Genomic DNA, 18387 nt, shown 5'->3' on the forward strand with positions numbered 1-18387 from the left:
GATTATACCCAAAATTTTTCTGAAAAGAAACAACCCTTTTAAGTTTTAAATAGTCGTTTTAGACAGGTGAGATCACTTGTGGGATCCTCGAGACCTTTTGGCAGTTTTGTTGTATCATTAGGATAGGTTAGCAATGTCAGATTGGTTCAATTCCGACTCCCAGCACCTCATGGATCAACTAATTAAAGAGACCACAGAACAAGGAAACTGGACAGCTCTATACATTATGTGTGGCCTAGAATAGTACTGAAGTTCTGTCCCAAGGAAATCCCTTTAAAAGGGTACTTCAATTTTTGGCAAATCCACAGGATAGGCTATAAATGCCTGAGAAAAACTGGACCTAATGGTGGAAGAGTCAATTGCCTCTACAACTGGGGTTCTCAGCACCAAATCTACTGTGAATGGAGGTTCCTATGATTGTGCATATACTGAGCTCCTAATGGTGGGATCAGCATGTATCTGTGTATGGCATATCCTGAGCATACACCATAAATATCTAAAATAGAATAGAAATGTTTCCACGGCCGAGCAGCTGCATGCAGCCGTACATCACCAAGCACAATGCCGAGCATCGGATGGAGTGGTGTAAAGCCACCACCACTGGACTCTAGAGGAAACGTGTTCTGTGCAGTGATGGATAACACTTTCTCTATCGGGTGTCTGATGGACGAGCCTGGGTGTGGCACATGCCAGGAAAATATTACCCTCCCGACTGCATTGTGCCCCCTCTAGAGTTTGGTGGTCGAGGGCTTAAGAAGTATGCGATTATTTTTCAGGGGTTGGCCCCTTAGTTCCAGTGAATGGAAATCCTAATACTTCCCACAAAGTTGTCCAAAATGGTTTGTGCTGGACAGTTTAGGGAAGGTCCTCTTCTGTTCCTCATGACTGTGCCCACTGCACAAGGTCCATACAGACATGGATGAGGGAGCTGGGTGGAAGAACATGACCGGCCGCACATGGAGACCGGACCTCAGCTCCATCCAAAAACTACCGTAAATCATACATTGTGAGCCTGGCCCTCTCGCCAACATCAGGATCTCACCTCACAAATGGAGCAGGAAATCCCTCAGACACCTCCAAAATCTTGTCGAAAGCCATATTAAGGTCTACAGATGTAGAATGGGAGGTAAAAAAAGCTCCTGGAGGTGTAATATGGAGGGGGGACCTCCACCACATCACGTAGACATCATGGCTATGCTAATGGTGTGTTAGATCTTGGATATACGAGACGGATGGAACATGACACCTTCTTCTAAATGTCCTGGACTTCACATTTAAATATGGATGACTGGAATAAATGCGTCTTGCCTGTAATGAGGCAGAGCCCGGGGCAATACTACGCTGCATTAATAAGGTTTCCACAGATGTGTGTGTTCTCTCTGGCTCCCGCACTCTCATTTTTTATATGGATCTGCAGAATGTTGGTCTCAGAAACGTTAAATCTGAAGCAAAATACAAGACAGGCGAGCTCTGTGTAAAAGCTTTCCCACATACCACTGCCAATGTAAATTAGTATGACCGTGACCTGCCGGCAACCCAACTTTTCCAGCCGTCCGACATGACTGATGTTATGATATGGAAAAATACAAACGAAAGGGAATAAATGAGGAATTTTTTTTTATTTACTTAAATAATTGTGTGGGTGACCTTGGCGGAGCGCGCGAGGATACCCGTCTGAGGAGTCTATTATTGGGAGCTGACAGAAGGAGAACGTGCCATGGTACCGATCGGTGGCACTATGTCAAGGGCTGGATGATTTCTCCCGAATCAAAAAAAAAAGACTATTTATGGCTAAATATAACATGTACGCCTTACCATGGGAGCCGACGTGAAGATATATGGGAGTGAAGACATATACATTCAGCGGTGGAATGAGCCCTACATTAACGCTTTAATGATTGGCTTCTTTTTATTTTTTGATTCGCCATAATTTTTTATTTTTTTAATTAAGATGGCAGGTTTTATTTTACGCAGGAAAATTTGTAATATATTTATTTTTTAACCACCTTTTGAAGTCCCTATAAATTGCTGCGTAATTTATAGAATTTATATATTTGTCCTGCGAATATAGAAAAGTAATTTTTAGTTTAGTTTCGTTTCTTTAATATATATTTTTTTTTTACTGTTCACATCTCACATCAAATAAGCCAGTTAAATGAATTCTCCAGGCTAGTATGGTCGCCTTCAAAATATATTCCACGTGTAAATTTTTTTCTTGTCATAGTAATGTAATAAAATGTATTTTATATATATATATATATATATATATATATATATATATATATATATATATATATATATATATATATATATATATATATATATATACATACATACACCGGCCATTTTATTAGGTACACCATGCTAGTAACGGGTTGGACCCCCTTTTGCCTTCAGAACTGCCTCAATTCTTCGTGGCATAGATTCAACAAGGTGCTGGAAGCATTCCTCAGAGATTTTGGTCCATATTGACATGATGGCATCACACAGTTGCCGCAGATTTGTCGGCTGCACATCCCAAAGATGCTCCATACAAGGCAGGATGGATCCATGCTTTCATGTTGTTTACGCCAAATTCTGACCCTACCATCCGAATGTCGCAGCAGAAATCGAGACTCATCAGACCAAGCAACGTTTTTCCAATCTTCTACTGTCCAATCTCGATGAGCTTGTACAAATTGTAGCCTCAGTTTCCTGTTCTTAGCTGAAAGGAGTGGTACCCGGTGTGGTCTTCTGCTGCTGTAGCCCATCTGCCTCAAAGTTCGACGCACTGTGCGTTCAGAGATGCTCTTAGGCCTACCTTGGTTGTAACGGGTGGCGATTTGAGTCACTGTTGCCTTTCTATCAGCTCGAACCAGTCTGCCCATTCTCCTCTGACCTCTGGCATCAACAAGGCATTTCCGCCCACAGAACTGCCGCTCACTGGATTTTTTTTCTTTTTCGGACCATTCTCAGTAAACCCTAGAGATGGTTGTGCGTGAAAATCCCAGTAGATCAGCAGTTTCTGAAATACTCAGACCAGCCCTTCTGGCACCAACAACCATGCCACGTTCAAAGGCACTCAAATCACCTTTCTTCCCCATACTGATGCTCGGTTTGAACTGCAGGAGATTGTCTTGACCATGTCTACATGCCTAAATGCACTGAGTTGCCGCCATGTGATTGGCTGATTAGAAATTAAGTGTTAACAAGAAGTTGGACAGGTGTACCTAATAAAGTGGCCGGTGAGTGTATATATATATATATATATATATATATATATATATATATATATATATATATATATACACATATAATTGTCTAAGGGGTACTTCCGTCTTTCTGTCGGCAACTTCCGTCACGGATATTCATTCCCTGATTGGTCTCGCCAGCTGCCTGTCATGGCTGCCGCGACCAATCAGCGACGGCCACAGTCCGATTAGTCCCTCCCTGCTCCCCTGAAGTCAGTGCCCGGCGCCCGCTCCATACTCCCCGCAGTCACCGCCAACACAGGGTTAATGCCAACGGTAACGGAGCGGGTAACTCACTCCGTTCCGGCCGCTATTACCCCTGTGTGCCCAAGTTTTTACTATTGAGGCTGCCTATGCAGCCTCAATAGTAAAAACATCTAATGTTAAAAATAATTAAAAAAAATAAAAAAATCATTATATACTCACCTTCCGCCGCCTTTCCGATGCTCCGGTGACCGGTCCATGCAAGCGGCAGGTTCCGGTGCGAAGGTTGGTGTGCGACAAGGACTTGTCATGACGTCACGGTCATGTGACCGTGACGTCATCACAGGCAATGCGCGCCTGCTCGAGAAGGACCTGCCGTGACGTCACGGTCATGTGACCGTGACGTCATCACACCCTCGGACCGGAAGCTACCACCTGAACCGAACACAGGCGACAGAACTACAAGGCGCCCTCAGAAGATGAGTATATGTTTATTTTTTAACCTGTGACATATGTGACTGGGCAATATACTACATGGCTCTGTGCTGTATACTACATCGCTGTGCAATATACTACGTGGCTCTGTGCTGTATACTACGTCACTTGGCAATATACTACGTCACTGGGCAATATACTACGTGGCTGGGTACTATACTACGTAACTGGTCAATATACTACGTGGCTCTGTGCTGTATACTATGTAACTGGGCAATATACTACGTCACTGGGCAATATACTACGTCACTGGGCAATATACTATGTGGCTGTGCAATATACTACGTAACTGGGCAATATACTGCGTGGCTGTGCAATATACTACGTCATTGGGCAATATACTACGTCACTGGGCAATATACTACGTCACTGGGCAATATACTACGTCACTGGGCAATATACTACGTCACTGGGCAATATACTACGAGGACATGCATATTCTAGAATACACGATGCGTTAGAATCGGGCCACCATCTAGTATATATATATATATATATATATATATACACTCACTGGCCACTTTATTAGGTACACCTGTCCAACTTCTTGTTAACACTTAATTTCTAATCAGCCAATCACATGGCGGCAACTCAGTGCATTTAGGCATGTAGACATGGTCAAGACAATCTCCTGCAGTTCAAACCGAGCATCAGTATGGGGAAGAAAGGTGATTTGAGTGCCTTTGAACGTGGCATGGTTGTTGGTGCCAGAAGGGCTGGTCTGAGTATTTCAGAAACTGCTGATCTACTGGGATTTTCACGCACAACCATCTCTAGGGTTTACAGAGAATGGTCCGAAAAAGAAAAAAAATCCAGTGAGCGGCAGTTCTGTGGGTGGAAATGCCTTGTTGATGCCAGAGGTCAGAGGAGAATGGGCAGACTGGTTCGAGCTGATAGAAAGGCAACAGTGACTCAAATCGCCACCCGTTACAACCAAGGTAGGCCTAAGAGCATCTCTGAACGCACAGTGCGTCGAACTTTGAGGCAGATGGGCTACAGCAGCAGAAGACCACACCGGGTACCACTCCTTTCAGCTAAGAACAGGAAACTGAGGCTACAATTTGTACAAGCTCATCGAAATTGGACAGTAGAAGATTGGAAAAACGTTGCTTGGTCTGATGAGTCTCGATTTCTGCTGCGACATTCGGATGGTAGGGTCAGAATTTGGCGTAAACAACATGAAAGCATGGATCCATCCTGCCTTGTATGGAGCATCTTTGGGATGTGCAGCCGACAAATCTGCGGCAACTGTGTGATGCCATCATGTCAATATGGACCAAAATCTCTGAGGAATGCTTCCAGCACCTTGTTGAATCTATGCCACGAAGAATTGAGGCAGTTCTGAAGGCAAAAGGGGGTCCAACCCGTTACTAGCATGGTGTACCTAATAAAGTGGCCGGTGAGTGTATATATATATATATATATATATATATATATACCAGCTGTTTCCAGCCAGCTAACACTCGGCACGCTCATTGCTATCTAATTAACGCTGCTGGCGATTAAACTAAAGTAAATAATGACAACCTCGTGTGGTAATGTGTGGGGACGCAGCCTCGTGTGGTAATGTGTGAGGACGGAGCCTCGTGTGGTAATGTGTGGGGACGGAGCCTCGTGTGGTAATTTGTAGGGACGGAGCCTCGTGTGGTAATGTGTTAGGACGGAGCCTCATGTGGTAATGTGTGGGGACGGAGCCTCGTGTGGTAATGTGTTAGGACGGAGCCTCGTGTGGTAATGTGGAGGGACGGAGTCTCGTGTGGTAATGTCTGAGGACGGAGCCTCGTGTGGTAATGTGTGAGAACGGAGCCTCGTGTGGTAATGTGTGGGGACGCAGCCTCATATGGTAATGTGTGGGGACGCAGCCTCGTGTGGTAATGTGTGAGGACGGAGCCTCGTGTGGTAATGTGTGGGGATGGAGCCTCGTGTGGTAGTGTGTGGGGACGGAGCCTCGTGTGGTAATGTGTGGGGACGGAGCCTCATGTGGTAATGTGTGGGGACGGAGCCTCGTGTGGTAATGTGTGGGGACAGAGCCTCGTGTGGTAATGTGTGAGGACGGAGCCTCGTGTGGTAATGAGTGGGGACGGAGCCTCGTGTGATAATGTGTGAGGACGGAGCCTCGTGTGGTAATGTGTGAGGACGGAGCCTCGTGTGGTAATGTGTGGGGACAGAGCCTCGTGTGGTAATGTGTGGGGACAGAGCCTCGTGTGGTAATGTGTGGGGATGCAGCCTTATGTGGTAATGTGTGGGGACGGAGCCTCGTGTGGTAATGTGTGGGGACGGAGCGGGATTATCTGTGGTGATGTGGTGGGGGGGCGAGATTATGTGTGGTGATGTGGTGGGGTGCAGGATTATGTGTGGTAATGTGGTGGGGGGGCAGGATTATGTGTGGTGATGTGGTAGGGGGGCGGGATTATGTGTGGTAATGTGGTGGGGGGTGGGATTATGTGTGGTAATGTGGTAGGGGGCGGGATTATGTGTGATGTGGTGGGGGGACGGGATTATGTGTGATGTGGTGGGGGATGGGATTGTGTGTGGTGATGTGGTGGGGGGGTGGGATTGTGTGTGGTGATGTGGTGGGGGGCGGGATTGTGTGTGGTAATGTGGTGGGGGGCGGGATTGTGTGTGGTGATGTGGTGGGATTATGTGTGGTGATGTGGTAGGGGGCGGGATTATGTGTGGTGATGTGGTGGGGGGGTGGGATTATGTGTGGTGATGTGGTAGGGGGCGGGATTATGTGTGGTGATGTGGTGGGGGGTGGGATTATGTGTGGTAATGTGGTGTGGGCGGGATTATGTGTGGTAATGTGGTGGGGGGCGGGATTATGTGTGGTGATGTGGTGGGTGGGCGGGATTATGTGTGGTGATGTGGTGGGTGGGCGGGATTATGTGTGGTGATGTGGTGGGAGCAGGATTGTGTGTGGTGATGTGGTGGGGGGTGGAGCTACTGTGCAGTGGGCGGGATTAGTGAGTAATCACGATGCCTCATATATATATATATAGATATAGATTTCTTGTTGTGGGGACCATATATACTTTTTGTCAGATGTTTTATATATATATTTTTTTTATAATTTGCCCCCCAAAAGAACATAGAAGATATTTTGGGGATGATTTTTTTTCAATAATTGCCCATTGTTTCCCACTATAACTGGGGCATTAATGAGAGCCCCAGTTACAGGGGAATTAGGTAGTCCTATATCAGATGGCAGTAGAGTTCCTGGTGTAAAAACACCAAACATACAAATGAGCAGAGCAAGTTGTGTTTAGACACTCAACCAGCCAGGAATACAGGGAGAATTCAGCTCTGGAGCCGCCAAAATTGAAAAATACTGTTCTGCGATATAATAAAGGCTGTAAATCAATTAAGTAATGTCATTTACTTTACAAGACTATTTTTGCACTTTAATTCTATATACATAATAATAAATAATTCATCTTAATGGCAGGTCACCCCCTCTTCAAGAATCCATAGAAGCCACATTGGTTGCCCCTATATTTGAAATTAGCCTGCCACATAGTACATCCAGTCCTATACATGAGCGTTTTATAGAGTAGGAGGAGCAGAACAGATTGGTATTTCTTTTTGAGAACAAGATTCTGTATCAGTTGTATTCTATTAATGCAGATTTTGGTTCTTTTTATTATGAGGAGTCCAGTGGGAGGTCCTACTTAGTCCTAATTCTCTATACTACCCACTAAAATATATCAATCTGTTCAGCTCCTTCTGCTTTAGCCCTTAGATTAGACACCAACTTCCAAGTCATAGGTTATTTTGAAAGAGATTGTCTGGTACTTTTATACTGATGGCCTATCCTAAAGATAAGATATCAATATAAGATTGGTGGGGGTGTGACATCTGGCACCCCCGCCAATCAGTTGTTCCTGGTGGCAGCTGGATGTGGTCTGTTGCTGTAGCAGAATGTCATAGATTCGTCAACTGTATATTGGCCGAGGCTGGGTACTACACATACGTCCCTTATCGAATGATGTTCTACCCAACAACTAAGCACCTCTAACACTATGAACAGCTGATCGGCGGGGATGCCAGGTATCAAATCCCCATCCAATATTGATGACCTTTCCTAAAGGCGCAGTCAATCGGCCTTATAAATCGGAGCGAGATCGGAAAGAAATGCACATACTGGCTGGTGGCCCTCCAGACCAAAGCGTGATAGCTGCAGGGAAATATGTGAAGCTGTCACACGATCGGGAGAGTCATTGGCCAGTCCATGCATTGCGTCCTGATCTTGCTTTATACGGCTTTTTAACTGCTCCCTAAGGATAGGTCATCAAAATGTAAGTACTAAATAACACCTTTAAGAAAAAATATGGTTCTGAACACATAATTTAAAAAAAATAGGTCACTTTACCTGTTGTTGATGTACTGGTGGATACTGAAGTCCTAGCATTGACTGATTTGGTATTTTCTGAATAATCTTCTGCTGAAAATTTGACGACCGTGGCAGTGACTGGTTGGAGACTGTATTAACCGATTGTGTTGCATCATGTTGAGATGTTGAAGAACTCTGAGGTTGTTGTGGTTGGAACTGCAAACCAGGTTTGGGTTGTGTACCCAAGACTGAAGACACTTGTTGGTTTGGTTGGTCAGAGCCATAATGAAATAGAGGCTTAGACATGCCCAGATGATGATCTGCAGGTAAATGACTGGAAGTCATGGTGTTCTTATTGGTCTCCTGAGGCTTCATCATCTCAGCTGAGGTGTTCGGGGAACTACTTTTGTATAGGTAGTTACCCATTGCTTTTTGTTGGCTTCCACTTCCAGGAGAGGTACTCACAGAAGCACCATGAGGACTTAACTGTTGTTGTCGAAAAGGACTTGGAACCTTCTCCAGTCCATACTGCCTTGATGGCTGCGTCGTTGGAGGAACATTTGACCAAGTAGAAGATGTATTAGGCTGATGTTGCTGAATTAAGTTATGTTGTCTATTGGCAGCCATTTGTTTGAGCTGTTGAGCATGAGAAAGTTCTTGCCAATTACTCATCCGGTTCACACAAGAAGACACCTGGGATTGGCCCTGATTTTGGGCCACTGTAGTGCTTGGCGAAGAAGCCAATGGTGAACTAGACATGGAAAACGTTGGCCCTGTTGAAGAAGGTCTCATCTGTGGTGAACCAACCCTCGTAGGGTTTAAACATGGAGAATACTCACTTTTAATGACTACCTTGTCCATAGGTAAAGATGACGATGTGTTTCTTTGGCTTTGTTGTCCTATGTCTATGTTGAAAGGTTCATCTTGCTTAATTGTTATATTGATCATATTTTGCAATTCAAGATCGCTCATTGGTGGCACCGAAATATAAGTAAACTCATTAAACAGCTCTTGGAGTTCTGGGTCCATTAGCTGATCACCATTGTCATCTCCATATCTAAAGACGTTTTCATGAGAAAGTCGGGAATCAAGATGTTTGCTGCATGATAGGTTCTCTCCAGGCTCCTTTTTGATGTCTTTTAGAGTTGTATTAAACACGTCATTGTTTGCTATATTGCCGTTCTTCCTATGCATCGTCTGCTCCATTGTCATTGCCCCATTGATTGACTGGTTCCCTGCATCAACTGCATGGTACATGTTTTGCCCCATCGAAACACATTCGTTGCTTTTAATTTTCTTGAAATTGAGGAAGGTATTATCTGATACACCGTTCGACCTCTTACTGTTTGCTGGGGATACGTTCACCACTAGTCTTCTCTTCAAAGATCCTTGGAGCTAAAAGAAAAAAAGAAGACAAAAGAAACATTTAGGAAATTTATACAAATTTTTTTTTTTACGAGAGTCAATTGCATAAATCCAGATGGTCATTCGACATTTGATTTTTGACCTTGACATCCCCATTTCGGATTCTTACAAGCAAGTCTGGATCATGGTTAGAGATGACCAAGGGGGACATTTTATTTTTTTTAAATGTTGAGGTTTTTTTTGTTCTGAACGGAAGAAACAGCAATGAAGGAAACTAAGACTTTAATTGAAAAGATTTAATTCGATAAACTTTAGGGTTCTACTATCTGTTCAAATGCTTTGCTCAATTATTGCAAAAATAAACTTTAGACCTTTCCACTTCCACTTTCTGAAATGTTCTCCAGGCAGGAAAACAGCAGCCGTCTTTTAATATGATCAATGCAAGCGCTGGCAGCTTAAAGTTCTATGAAAGTTAACGAATGTAATACGATATCAGCTCTGGGAGATGGAAAATGCTCATGAATGCCGTCATAATGAAGAGGGAATTGGAGAAATTAAATACGGCTAAGGCAGTATATTTGTATGGGTTCTCATTTTCTACACGGCAGAGTAAATATACTGGAAATTTACAATAATAATATGTGTGAAAACATATTTAACAAGGGACAATGGTCACTGGGCAGATGCTATTCAGTATAAAACTTCAACTAAAGACACTGCCTAAAAAGAATTAAAAAGGTAAAAAAAAAAAATTAAGTAAGATACAGGAAAAAAACACACCACGAAATGTATTGTTATGAGGTTATGTGTATGATGTCATAATGAAAGATGGCCTAAAGGTTCCCATTAAATAACTGCTGGCTGACAAATGCACACTTGGTTGGGCCGAGCATACATGTGCTTTCAATGCACACTAGATGCATTGGGCGATCAAAAGCAACATGCCCAATTCTTCTTCTGCTCAACATCATCTGTCAGGGGGACAAGTTTGAAGGCCCCGGTACACTTTAAATGGTCAGCCGATGCCAATAAATTCAGTAAGCATGGATGACATTTCTTTAATATGCAAGCGGGCATTTAGGTTGGATTGTGCCATGGATATTCTTTTCTATTAATCCGCCATCTATATGGTTTACTATAAAAGATACAATCATAGGGCTTACAAATAACCACGTAATAAAGTACCAAACTATAGCCAACATAGATTGCCCAAATAACTGCTCCATACAGTTCCCTACTAACAGTGCCATGAGGTGGGCTAAAATAGCACCATACGGTGTGCCGTAAAAAGTCACCTATACTATTGCCAGCTTCCCTTTACACTGTGGGCAGAAAACATTAGGCACGTGAGTATTTTGACCGTATCATAAGTTTTATGCAGATTTTGGAACTCCGTGCTGTATAATCATGTGATGTGTATTTGTCTAACGAGGGAGGATGAGGCCTACATATATTAACCACCATTATGAAGGTGTGCAGAATTATTAGGCAGCTTGTTCTCCTCAGGCAAAATGAGCCGAAAAAGATATTTAACTGATCTGAAAAGTCAAAAATTCCCATCGGTCTTACAAAGGGATGCAGCTCCTGAAATTACTAAGATATTTGGACGATCACAAAACCATGTCGCGTCCCCCGGCGTCCGCTTCCCTGCACTGTGTCAGCGCTGGCCGGCCGTAAAGCAGAGCACAGCGGTGACGTCACCGCTCTGCTTTCCGGCGGCGCTTACACAGGATGCAGGAGGAGTGCAGGGAAGCGGACGCCGGGGGACGTGACAGGCACCGGAATGTGAGTATGTGTTTTGTTTTTTTTTTCACATGTACACTGGTAACCAGGGTAAACATCGGGTTACTAAGCGCGGCCCTGCGCTTAGTAACCCGATGTTTACCCTGGTTACCCAGGGACTGCGGCATCGTTGGTCGCTGGAGAGCCGTCTGTATGACAGCTCTCCAGCGACCACACAACGTCGAAACAGCGACGCTGCAGCGATCGGCATCGTTGTCTATATCGCTGCAGCGTCGCTTAATGTGATGGTACCTTAAGACAAAGAAGTACAAGGTGTTCTGTGCTCAGAAACACGGCCGAGGTAAGGTAGGCTGAAACCCGACCACCAGTGAGCAAAAAACAGAAGTACAAGGTGCTCAGTACTCAGATATGGCTGAGGTGAGGAGGCTGAGCCTGACCGCCACTGAGCAAGACAGCAGTACAAAGTGCTCAGTGCTTAGAGGCATGGCCAAGGTGAAAAAAGCTTAAATGTGACCACCGCTGAGCAAGACATAGAAGTGGAAATGTCAAGGCTGGGCCAAGAAATATCTGATGACAGAATTTTCAAAGATTTTATGGACTGATGAGATGAAAGTGACTCTTGTAGGACCAGATGGATAGGCTGTGCCTGGATCACTGATAGGCACAAACTTCCACTCAGAACCCAGCAAGATGGAGGTTGGACACTGCTATGGGCTGATATTACTAAAGATGGGAGTGTTGAACCTTTTTGGGTTGAAGATGGAGTCAAAATCAACTCTCAAATGCCAATTTTCAGAAGACACTTTCTTCCAGCAGTAGTACAGGAAAATGTCCGCAATTTTCAAGAAAACCATGATCCTTATGTAGAACAATGCACCATCTCAGCATCAATGTCTCCACTGCTTGGCTGCCAGTAAAGGCCCCTTCCTCAACTGGCATAAACCCTCTTGAGAACTTGTGGCCCTTCTTATATGGAAGATTTACGGTGAAGGAAAAACAGTGGCCTCTCTGATTAGTGTCTGGGGCCGTGGTTGGAGCTGCCCAAAAAGCTGATAGTCAACAGAAGAAACTTCATGGATGGAGCTTATGGCTGGTATTAAATATAAAGGTGTCCATATTACTATATTGGTCACTGAGATTTTTTTTTTAACTCAGAAACCTATTTTTGTACATTTTGAGTAGTTTGGTTCTTATTCTCACTATGACAGATGAAAACAAACAACTGAGATGGGTTAATTTACGTTTTTCATTTACGGTAGTTGTACAATAATTTTGCACACTAATAGTTACCCAAGAATTCTGCGCACATTCTCCTAGGAAAGACAAAACCTGATTTTTACTCCTGATGTCTAAGGAGTCTCCAAGTCGCCTCTGCCATATAAAACACTAGTATAAAAAAGGGTATATACCTCCGAATACATCTCATACTTTTATATCTTTTCAAGTGGAAATGCGAATTTCGTTTCTGAGTACAACCGATTAAAATGTTCTTGCCAACAGAAATTCAATCACATTTTGCAGCGTAATAGAATGGTGAAGACGTCTTTACACACGGCATATGTTATCTGTATTATATGTATCTGGTACATCGAAAATTCCTGGCATATTGGTGGGATCATTGATAAACGATCCATATGTTGGCACCGCCTTTCCTAGTTAATTATACAATTTGCCACCTTTCCCAGATCAATCACAGGAGAATGCGTTTAGCTGCATGTCAGTCCGGTTCTTGGCTTAGCATGGCTCGGAGCCAGTTGTATATTTTACTGGACATCTGGTGGGGTGGAGCGACTAAAAGCACATTTCAATCTTGGCACTGGGAGGAATCATTAAATCAGGTTCATGATTAACAGCTTCTGGGATTTTTTTTTATTTCGCATGATGTTGCAATAGTCAACATGGGTCCAAAAGAAAAATAAAAAGACCTTAATGTAGATTTGGATGGATTTTTTCATTAATTTGGGAGCATGGATTTCTTGATTGGTTTATGATCTGTTAGTGATTGACAGGCGCATCTTCCGGCACTATATCAAATTCATTTAGTTGTACTCTCCATCCAGTTTTCTTGGCATAATACGTTAGTAGATTGCCAGGTCTTTCTGCCGCACAGTAATGTGGCTCCCGTGAAGGAGAAACCCGATGGCTTGATACAGTAAAGATAAGGGAGGAGAAGACCCTGGTGGACCTATCTACACTTGCACAAGATGGATCTTCCTATGGAGAGTTCATCCATCAAGTCATCATGGGTCAAAATCGAGCTGAAGGCCATTACATAATAATAATAATAATAGTGATTGACAGGACAATGTGTTAGGGGTCGAGTTTCCGCCTCTGCACAGGGGGAATCTCGAACCATCTCCGCTGCGGTCTCCCATTCTTCTCCAGCCGCAGTGGAGCCTGCTCAGCAGAGACATCGGTCCCAGCGTCTGACTCAGCCTGATACTGTGCGGATGGTTACTGCTGCCTTTCCAGGCTCAGCCATTGTAGCCAGTACTGGTCAGCGGCGAGCAGACGTCTCTGGGACTAAGTCCTGCTTTTCCCCTTCTGAGCATGCCCAGGGGAAGACCTCTCATTGGAGGTCGAGGGTCACATGCTCAGGTACTGCAGCAGCTCCCATTGGTCCTCAAGGAAGGTCCTGAAGTTGCTGCAGCTATAAAAGGTTTGCATGGCCGCGTGGCCATGCGGTGCGCTAGTATCAACTAAGTTACGTGTTCAGCGCTAGTGTGGTCATATGCATGTGGTCTCAGGGATCGGCTGAAATAAGCCCCTAGAATATCGACACCTCCGGTCAGGAGTTTTGTGTGAGTGGATTCAGGGCCCGGCTGAAATAAGCCCCTAGAATACCGGCACCTCCGGTGCTATTCTGACTGCATGACCACTGTTCACTCTATTTGGTAGCTGTGTTCCTCTGTGAGGTTAACAGGGCACAGAGTTCTCTTAAGTGACTCTGTGAAGTAACAGAGTTCACTTATACCGCCATATAGTACCGTCACTTACTAGCAGCGGGTTTTACTCCTGCACGGTGGACCTCGGGTTGCGAACGCACCTAGTACTCTATAAATAAATATTTGGTGCGTTCCGCCAGACCCTAACATAATACTAGCGCCAGGGTCTGGCTAGTAACTGGCGGATAAACAGCAATCTTTGCTGTGCATCCATAGGCTGGAGGGTAGGTTGGCGGCTCTCGAGCGCTCAACCTCAGCAGTGGATGTTACCACAGTTGCTGTTCAGGCTGCTAGCGTGGCTGCAGCAACCTTGTCCACTGCCACCCCTGTTCCGACTCTTTCTCGCCTCCCGCTGCCAGAGAAATTTTCTGGAGATCGTAAATCTTGTAGGGGTTTCATGAGCCAGTGCTCTATACATCTCGAGCTTCTGGCTGCACGTTTCCCCACAGAGCGGGCAAAGGTGAGATTTATAGTGTCTCTCTTGTCGGACTGGGCATTGGAGTGGGCTACGCCGCTGTGGGAGCGTAGCGATCTTGTGGTGCAGAGTGCTCCGCTGTTCTTGAGCACTCTGAAACAGATCTTTTTAGGACTTCAAGTCCCCCATGATACGGCGCTCTAACTGTTGGCATTGACTCAGGGCTCGTCCTTGGTCAGCCATTTTGCCGTCCACATCCGCATCCTAGCATCTGAGTTGGAGTGGTCGGATAAAGCCCTTATCCCAATATTTTGGAGGGGGCTGGCTGACCACATGAAGGACGCTCTGGCCACTAGGGAGATTCCGCCACACTGGAGGAGTTAATAGCTGTGTCCACTCGTATAAACCTCTGTTTTTACAAGCGGAGGTTAGAGCGAGCCCAGTGTAGGCAGAGGTTTCGGCTGGCTCCCAACTTCGCCAAACCTTTGGAATCTCCAGTCCTGGTGCCTGAGTCACATGAAGCGATGGAGGTGTCACGAGCGAGATCTAAGTCCCGGACCGCTCGTACACTTAAGGTCTGTCATGTTTGTCAGCAGTCAGGACATCGTGCCACCAGATGTCCCCAGCAGTCGAGGAAACGTCAGCGTCTAGTGGTAGTAGGTGGAGGTACACTAGACACGGCGACGTTTGCCTCCAAATTGTCCTTTAAGGGGACAATTACTATAGGCTCATTCTCCCACTCGGTAGAGCTCTGCGTGGATTCTTGGGCGGAGGGCAATTTTATGTCTTCTGCCTTCGCCCAACGTCACGCAATTCCCTTCGTAATGCTAGCTCAACCAGTTACCGTACGAGTGGTGAATGGGTCGACTCTCAGATAACACACCAGACCATCCCTTTCACTCTGTCCATGTCGCCATCACATCAGGAGATTATATCTCTGCTCGTCATTCCTGAGGGAATTGATTAGGTTCTGTTAGGGATACCTTGGTTACGGTACCACTTTCCTCATATTGAGTGGTCCACAGGCAGAATTTTGGGATGGGGTGAATCTTGTGGAGGTAGATGTCAGAGGGAATGTGTTCAGGTTGCTACTACTGAGGTACCCGCAGATCTTTCCTCTCTCGCCAAGCAATATTGGCCCTATGCGGACGTAGTCTCCAAAAGGGCTGCGGAGACCCTTCTGCCTCACCGCCCCTATGACTGTCCTATTGCCTGGTGCTGAGCCTCCCCGGGGTCGAGTCTATCCGTTATCTCTCCCGGAGACGGAGGCAATGTCACAGTACATCCAGGAAAATCTGGCAAGGGGATTCATTAGGAAGTCAGTGTCACCTGCAGGGGCCGGGTTCTTCTTCGTGCAGAAGAAGAACGGGGAACTACATCCATGTATCGACTACAGGGGTCTTAACGCCATCACTGTTAAGAATAAATATCCTTTGCCCCTGATATCTGAGCTTTTTGATAGGCTTCGGGGAGCAAGGGCATTTACTGAACTAGATCTGCGGGGTGCTTACAACCTGATTCGCATCCGTGAAGGGGACGAATGGAAGACGGCTTTCAACACCAGGGATGGGCACTATGAATATCTAGTGATGCCCTTTGGGCTCTGTAATGCCCCAGCCATTTTCCAAGACTTTGTAAATGATATCTTCCGGGATATGCTCTCCACCTCGGTCGTAGTCTATCTGGATGATATTCTCATCTACTCTCCAGATATTGACTCCCACCAGAGAGATGTTTGCAAAGTCTTCGACCTCTTACGAGCTAATTCCCTCTACGCCAAGTTGGAGAAATGTGTGTTTGAGCAGGAGTCCTTACCTTTCCTGGGCTATATCATCTCCGCCCAGGGATTGGCTATGGATCCTGCCAAACTACAGGCTGTGATGGACTGGCAAGAACCCCATTCTCTTAAAGCGGTGCAGTGCTTTATGGGGTTCATTAACTATTATCGCCAGTTCATTCCTCATTTCTCAACTTTGGTAGCTCCCTTGGTAGCCCTCACCAAGAAGGGAGCAAATCCCAAATTGTGGTCTGAGGAGGTCTCCAAGGCCTTCACTTCTATTAAGTCCCATTTTGCTAGCGCTCCCATCCTACATCGCCCCCGATGTAGATAAGCCGTTTATAATGGAGGTGGATGCCTCTTCCGTTGGTGCTGGAGCAGTCCTCTTCCAAAAGAATGCTCAAGGTCGGAAGCATCCTTGCTTCTTCTTTTCCAAGACCTTCACACCAGCGGAGCGGAATTATTCCATCAAGGCCAGGGAGTTGCTAGCAATGAAGTTGGCCTTCTCTGAGTGGAGACATCTCTTAGAGGGGGCTCGCTTCCCTTTCCAAATATTCACAGACCACAAGAATTTGGTTTACCTTCAGACAGCCCAGCGGTTAAATTCTCGCCAGGACAGATGGTCCTTGTTCTTCTCCCGGTTCCCTTTCACCCTCCATTTCTTTTCCTGGGAGAGGAACATTCGTGCCGACGCTCTCTCTCGCTCCGTTGTATCATCTGAGGAGGAAGAGGAGCCTCGGCTTATTGTCCCTACCGAGAGTCTGAGAATTGTGGCCCCGGTTTCGCTAGAGTCTGTGCCTCTGGGCAAGACTTTTGTACCATCCAGTCTGCGTCCCGAGGTTCTCTCTTGGGCTCACTCGCCCAGGGTGGGTGGACATTTTGGGTCCAAAAGGACATCTGAGTTACTGGCGAGGACATACTGGTGGCCGCATATGGCCCGTGACGTCGCAGACTATGCTCGGGCGTGTCTCCTGCGCCAAGAACAAGTCTCCTCGTCAACGGCCATCTGGGTTGCTTTACCCCCTGCCGGTGGCGGACAGGCCCTGGGAGATGCTCGGGATGGATTTTGTGGTGGGCTTACCCAAGTCTCGTAGCTGCACCATTATTTGGGAGATCACCGACCATTTTTCCAAAATGGTGCACTTGGTGCCTCTTCCACGGCTACCTTCTGCACGGGCGCTGGCAGCGTTGTTTATCAAACATATATTTCGCCTACACGGTATGCCGGACAAAATTGTCAGTGACCGGGGTCCCCAGTTTGCGTCTCGACTCTGAATAGAGCTTTGTCGTCTACTCAGCATTGAGCTGAATCTCTCCTCGGCATATCATCCTGAGACGAATGGGTTGGTAGAGAGGGCCAACCAGACTCTGGTCACATATCTTCGTCAATTTGTTTCTGCCAGGCAGGATGACTGGGCATCCTTGCTACCGTGGGCGGAGTTTGCGCTTAAATACGCTGTAACCGACTCCACTGGTCAGACTCCATTCCTCCTTAATTACGGCCAGCATCCGCTTGTCCCTGTGCCCATGCCGTGTCTTCTGCCGACTCCAGGGTGGCAGACTGGGCTGTGGAGGCACGGGACATTTGGTACCGCACTCAGGATGCCATTCGGGCCTCCAAGAAGAGAATGAGGTCCTCCGCTGATGCTCATCGGTGCCCCGCCCCGACCATTGCTCCTGGTGACTTAAGTGTGGCTCTCCGTCTGTAACATCAGGCTACGTGTTGAGTACACTAAGTTTGCACCTCGCTACTTGGGTCCCTTCAAGGTCCTCGAACATGTTAACCCTTTAATCTACTGTCTGGCCCTTCCGCTACGCCTAGGTATCACCGACACCTTTCATGTGTCCCTCTTGCAGCCCGTATACATGTCTCGGTTTTCCGA

At 46.0% G+C, this 18387-nt stretch overlaps 1 protein-coding gene across 1 annotated transcript in view; it reads right to left on the reverse strand.

Moving 5' to 3' along the window:
* MAML2 (mastermind like transcriptional coactivator 2) overlaps positions 1-18387 on the reverse strand; it is a 206380-nt gene that overhangs the window by 79832 nt on the left and 108161 nt on the right. Inside the window, exon 3 of the mRNA XM_077298464.1 lies at positions 8299-9654. Coding sequence (XP_077154579.1) covers positions 8299-9654 — 1356 coding nt within the window. The remainder of the gene's footprint in view (positions 1-8298; positions 9655-18387) is intronic.

Source organism: Ranitomeya variabilis, chromosome 3 (assembly GCF_051348905.1).
Source record: "Ranitomeya variabilis isolate aRanVar5 chromosome 3, aRanVar5.hap1, whole genome shotgun sequence".
NCBI classification, from domain to species: Eukaryota; Metazoa; Chordata; class Amphibia; order Anura; family Dendrobatidae; genus Ranitomeya; species Ranitomeya variabilis.